The sequence below is a fragment of the Dromiciops gliroides genome, chromosome 5 (genome assembly GCF_019393635.1).
Source record: "Dromiciops gliroides isolate mDroGli1 chromosome 5, mDroGli1.pri, whole genome shotgun sequence".
Classification (NCBI taxonomy): Eukaryota; Metazoa; Chordata; class Mammalia; order Microbiotheria; family Microbiotheriidae; genus Dromiciops; species Dromiciops gliroides.
Genome location: NC_057865.1, coordinates 190,319,520 through 190,326,050, shown reverse-complemented (window position 1 = coordinate 190,326,050; position 6,531 = coordinate 190,319,520). Strand labels below are relative to the sequence as shown.

Below are 6,531 nucleotides of genomic sequence, written 5' to 3'. Positions count from 1 at the left end.
CTTAGATGCCTGAATTTTCTGAAATGTCGAAGTGTTGTTCAGTGGGGAGCTTTAGGAGAACTGTATGGCAAGAAATTTAAAAGACAGGCTAATATTGCTGAGCTATTAGTCAATTTAAAAGAGGTTTGGAATTATTTATTTATTTATTTTTTGATGCTCCTCTCCTAGACTGCAGGACTGTTTTTAGACCTCTTTATATCTTGGACTAATAACCCCTTCTGTCTGTCTGTCTCCCTGTCTGTCTCTTTCTACTTGGGTAGCAGAGAGCCTTGCTGGAGTTTTTCTTATAGCTGCTGGCCAGATCTGAGCAGGACTTGGGGCATTACAGAGGGGCTGGGAATAGGGGAGGGGCTCCACACTAGCTAGGCTGGCCCTGTGGGGGGATGGGTTTAAAGTATAATCCCTGGGCAGCTAATTCAAGGTGCCTCTCCAGCTGCATTCCCAGCTAACCCCTCCCTCGGATGAAACTACTACCCTCCTCCTATTCAAAGATAATAGCATTAGTGTGAACTGGGAACGTGAAGGAGCTTACCAGGTCAGGGTCAGAGTGTCAGCCCTAGGGTGGGGAGGGCTGCAGAGACTAGGAATCCAGAGGTCTCCTCTCCTTCTATCCTTTACTTTTCCATTCCATCCCCATCAACATCATCCACCCAGAGAAATCAATTAACCAACCAGCCAACTAGTCACTAAGCACTTTACTATGTGCCAGGCACCTAAAAATGTGAATGTCTCACTAAGGAGATACGGTGACAGGCAAACCAGGGAGAAGTAAAGATTAGGGGTTCCCCCCAGGCTATCTAACTAAGACTCCCTGTGGGACTTGGAGTTTCCCCTCTCAGAGTTCCCAGGATTTTCCATTTATCTGACTTTCCCTCTACTTTCCACAGGTCTCTCCCCTCTCCTAGACATTCCCAGGCTCCCCTGCTCCCCACGCCGGCTGCCTTCCCGAACAGTAACCCAAGGGACCCCTTGCCCGAAGCACAGTGGACTTTACCTCACGGTGCCTCCCCCTTTGTCCCCTGGCCAGTTGAGCCGAATCAACAGAGCCCCTGAGCAACATGACTCCCTAGGTGGGAGTCCCACCAGCAGTACTGTGAGTATTGACTTAGGGATGGGGGAGAACTACAGGCTCTCATCTCTCTAATGAGGAAGGAGAAATAGGGAATAGAAAGATGTTCTTGGACTCCTCTCCTTGGCCTACAGGGAGTCACTTAGCTAGTGGGTCCAGGAGAAGGAGCCCAAGGATAACTCTCCCTTCTAAAGATGTTGGCATTTCTGCCCAGATTTTGAGGGGCCATCATTTTATCTGTCTGGCTCATTGTTTTCCATTGGGTGGGTGCTTTCTTCTCAAAGGATGGTGAATTAGCAAGAGGAAGAGGGAGAGAAATGGAGAGGCCATATGACCCCACTTTGGGGGCTGCAGCCTCTCTACTTCCCTATATTGAAGATGGCACGTTTCTTTCTTTTTTTCTCTCTCTCACAGTGGTGCCTTCAGGCCTCCCTCATACCTCTCCCCTGTGCTCAGAGCTTCATCTGGTTGCCCAGGTGACCTCTCAGGTGACTGCTGAGGCAGCTGGGTACCAAGCCCACAATAATAAACAGGGAAACACCCAAAGGCAGGGAGGCGGGTCTCTCCCTTGCTTCCACCTTCCTCCTCCTCCTCCTTTCTGAAGCTTCCCACAACTAGGGGGCGGGGTGAGAGAAACAGGTGTCAGCTCTGAAGACCAGGGTCTTCACTATTAGCAAGCAGAGGAGGAAGATGGTGTGGGGTTGTGAGGAGCATAGTGGGAAGTAAACACGTGTGGGTTGGGGGGGCACAGAGGAGTAGGCAAGGTAGAGCTAGGAATTGATTTTTGCTCAAATGGATCCAGAGAATCTTCCTGTGAGTATACTGTGCATGTATATGGCAAAGGTATCTGTGTGTACACTCAGATGGGTTATAAAAGTTGGTGTGTGGACTGATACCAGGATGTGTGAGTATGTAGATATGTGCATGCATGCAGGAGTGGGTGTTCACAGGTGTCTCTCATGCCTTGAATATACACTCTTCCTCTTGTCTGGTTCTCAGAAACCATAATTTCTTTCAAAACTCAGATCAAACACTGTCTTCTATGTGGCCCTGCCTGATCCCCATAGTTTCTGATTTCCCTCCTACAAAATCACCGCATATTTATTTCATATGTATTTGTATATGTGTGCATATATGTGGGTATGTGACTCTGTGTATCGCATATGCATGCTGATGTTGTCTATACTGATATATTCATTTGTTATTTGTGGCCTAATTTAGTGCTCGGTATATAGTGGGTATTGATTGAATGACTTGTGTGTGTGTGTGTGTGTGTGTGTGTGTTTATATGTGTGTGCAGATGTGAGTGTGGTTTTGTGTGCATATATGTTTATATGCAGGGTATGTATATAGGTTGGAGTTGAATAGGCCAGTGTGGGGTCGGGATAAGGAGTAGATAATGGGATTAAATCAGTTTTGAATTTCACATTCCTATCTTGGGCATCTGATTTCTCCCCAAGGGACTCTCTTTGGACATACCCTGTGTCCTTTCTGTATTTAGCTATCCATGTATTCAAGACCCCTGTTGTGATTTAACTTTTCACTCATCTGTTCCTATTGTCTTATTCTCCCTCTTGCCAGGTTATCAATAATTTCCTTGATCCCAATGAGCCAACATTAGCGGAGGCCCGCCAGAGCCGCATGCACTTCCACGACAACCAGAGGAAGGTTGATTATGTCCTAGCCTATCACTACCGGAAGAGGGGAGCCCCCCCAGGCCATGGTTCTCCTGGTCATCACAGGGCTCCCCTGGCTGTCATCTCCAATGGGGAGATGGGCAAGGAGCCCAATGCTGCTGGGCAGGGGGACATGATGATTGAAATGGGACCCCTGGATGCCTTGGAGGAGGAAAGGAAGGAGCAGAGGGAGGAGTTTGAGCGTAACCTTATGGAAGCTGGGCTGGAGCTGGAGAAGGACTTGGAGGTAAGGTTGGGGAGGGGGGCAGTATGCAGGCAGAGGACAGGCATTATGCTTAGGACTGAGGATACACATATAAGCGAAGAGAATTCCTGCCCTCAAGGAGCTTGCATTCTAATAGAGAAAGACACTAACATGAAAAAGGAACTTGAAATTGGGGAGGGAAGGAAATGTGCTCACTAGGGTATAGTATTGAAGTCCAGAGAGTCAGGAGGGGAAATGAAGGGTGGCTGACCTTAGCCCTTCATTGATGAGAGGTAGAGAGTGAGGTAGGAGCTCATCTTTAACTCAATACCATCCTATGGATTATACCTCTATATACCTCTGTGTACCTTGTTATTCTCTTGTCCATACCACAAATTCATTTTATTTGAATTCAGTAAGCATCTATTAAGTCCCTACTATGTATAAGACACTGCACTGGCTCTTGGATAACAAAGAAAAAATGAGGCGCAGACCCTGCCCTCAAGGAGTTTCCAATTTTATGGGGAAGCTATATACACACGTGCTAATAACCATGATGAAAGCAGACTTCGGTAAGTAATAAAGGAGAGACCTAAAGTACTAGGAGAAGTTTGAGGAAGAAGAGATTCCTTTTAGCTAGAGTAATCAAAGAAGATTCTATGGAGGAAATGGCACTGGACAGGCAGTATAGGGTAGCAGATAAAATGCTGGACCTGAAATCAGGAAGGCTGGCCTTCAAATCCTACTCCAGACACTTACCCTGAACTAATCACTTAACCTCCCAGCCTCAGTTTCCTTATGGGTAAAATGGGGACAAATCATAACACTTAGAGGATTATTGTGAGGAAGGAATGAGATAATATGTAAAGCACTTTGTAAACCTTAAAGTACTGTCACAATATTTGTCACTATCATTATGGAGCCCTGAAAGAAGGGAGATATTTTTAAAAGATGGGATGAATGATTGAAAAACCCCACGCATTTATTAAGCACCAACTATAAGTCAGATAACGGGTTAGGTGCTGCAAATACAAATATAAAAGTGACATAGTCCCTATGCTTAAGGAACTTTTATTTGTCATAGGAGGATAAAACAAATCTAAAGGAATTTTGGTATGGAGAGTGACATGGATTGGGAGTGGGTAGTCACTTGTCACATTGTTTTATTTTCTCCCAGTAGTAATGGCAGGATTTACTTTATTACTTTTCCTCTGAAGACTAAAGAGGGAGATGGAGGAGGGGAAAGGTACCAGTTCATGATGGCTATTCCAGGAGATATAGAGGAGCCAATTTCAGACATGGGAGGTGGCAAGAGTATAAGCAGCATGGCACAGTGCAATGAACCCTGACTTCTGAATCATAAATCCTAGGGTCAAGCCCTGGCTCTTCCACTCATTAGCTCTGTGACCTTGGGCAAGTCACTTACTAGGCTTCCATTCCCTCATCTGTCAAATGAGGGGGACACAGACCCTGCCCTATAGGAGTTTCTAATCTAATGGGGAAATTACATACATATGCTAAGTAACAAAGGAGAGGTCTGAAGTGCTAGAAGAAATCTGAGAAAGAAGAGATCATTTGTAGCTGGAGCAACCAAGGAAGATTCTATGTAGGAAGAGGCACCTGAGAGGCAGTATTATATATTAGATTCTTTCTAAGGTTTCCTCTAGCTCTAACTTCTTTGAGAAAGACAGGAACAGGAGACATCAAATAGTTCAGTTTGATTGAAAGGCAGAGATGAACAGAGTCCATTGTGTTGTATAAAAGAGATAGTCTTGGTATTTGGAATCAGAAAACCTGGGTGTGTGACCTGACTTATTTTAATTGTGTAGACTTGGGGAAATTGTTTCTCCTCTCTTGACCTCAGTTTCTTTATCTATAAAGTAAAGATTATAATATTTATATGTATCAATATTTACACACAGGTATGATAATATTTATATTTATTTAGGGTCATTGGGGAGGATAAAATGATAAGGTATATAGTATATACCATAAATACATCAAAGAGTTATAACTTTTTGGTGGAAAATATTCATGGAAAAAGTTGTTATCCCTCCATTGCTCTTGTTGGTGTGTGCCCAAGAGAGTCAGGCTTTTTCTTATTAAGATCATAAGATTTAGAACTAGAAGAAATCTTAAAAATCTAATGCAATATCCAATTGGGCAATTATGGTGATAAGTCTATAATGCAATATAATGTCGCATAGTATTCCAAAGCCAAATTATAATCATTTTTGGATTTTATTCTTTTGGTTCATCTACACTGTGTTAGTATGTATAATTGAGTGTTCATAGGGAGTAGAATTCTAGTCTGAATATCCTCTACACACTTTTGGCTTATACCTCCCAGCACAGTTCCTGAATCCATGGCCCAACTGTGAACCATGTAGGTGGCTGTTTGAGTAAAGGGAAAAGAACATACAAAAGATGTGGAGGTAAAATCAGAAAGACTGGCAATTTAATGGATGTAGGGAATGAGAGAGAGAGTGAGGAACTAAGGATTACCCTGAGATTTCCAGTCTTTTTGTTGTAACTGACCTGGTAAAAGACCAGAAGAGAGGTTAAGTGAGGGAGAAAAGATTGTGAGTCTGTTGGCCTTGTCCTATTTCCCTTTGCATTTATCCTTAAGTCCCATGGAATTAGCAACTTAATTCTTGCTTTATTTTTACTGCTATTGATCCACCTTCACCCAACTCTCACTTGTGTCTCCAAGAAGCTGTAGCATGTGTAATATAGAGTTATATCCTGGTAAAAACCCTCTTGACAGATGGGCTAAACCAGGTGGAGGGTGACTGATGGGCCTCAAGCCCCTTGGTGTGTTTGGGGCATGTCTACCCCACGCATGTGAAGCCTTCCCCTGGTGAAGTGAGCAGATGAGAACAATTTGTTCCAATTCTATGAATTTGGCTGAAGTAGGTACTGTGGAGCACTTAGAGCTTGGTCAGACATCAAGACGTCAAGGCCATGGAGTGCTTAAGAGCTGCATCTCAAGTCATCCCCAGTCATCTTGACCTTTGTCTTGCTACTCAATGACTTTGCAAAGGAGAGTAAGGCTGATGACTTTGTGCAACTCTGCCTCAACTGAATCCAAATCCAAATCACCCCTTGATATCATTGATCCTTTTTGAAAGGAAGGACAAAACAACAACTACATGCATGCCAGGCACTGTGCTAAGCACTTTACAAATATCATTTCATTGGATTCTACAACAACTCTATGAGGCAGCTGCTATTATTATCCCAACTTTTCAGTTGAGGAAACTGAGACAAACAGAGATTACCTGATTTGCCCAGGATCACACAAGTAGTAAGTACTTGAGGCTAGATTTGAACTCAGGTCTCCCTTACTCCAGGTCAAGCATTCTCTATCCATCAAACCACCTGGTTGCCTCAACACACATTCCCACAAGTATATACAGAGTCCAGGGGGAAGTTGGCTCAAGTTTAGAGAGCATGTGTTATTATTATTCACCCTTCCTTCATAAAGAGGACCAAAGATATCAGGAAGGTGATGTCATGACTTGCAATTAATTGTATTTAAGTGATGCAGGGCTGTGCAAAGTCATCAGCTTCACTCTCTT

General features: G+C 43.7%; 1 protein-coding gene across 1 annotated transcript in view; it reads left to right on the top strand.

Moving 5' to 3' along the window:
• The first annotated feature begins 1,861 nt into the window (after positions 1-1,861).
• The window catches only part of ANO2 (anoctamin 2), a 518,536-nt gene continuing 513,866 nt past the window's right edge, over positions 1,862-6,531 (top strand). Inside the window, exons 1-2 of the mRNA XM_043967816.1 lie at positions 1,862-1,882; positions 2,651-2,992. Of these exons, the coding sequence (XP_043823751.1) occupies positions 1,862-1,882; positions 2,651-2,992 (363 nt within the window). The remainder of the gene's footprint in view (positions 1,883-2,650; positions 2,993-6,531) is intronic.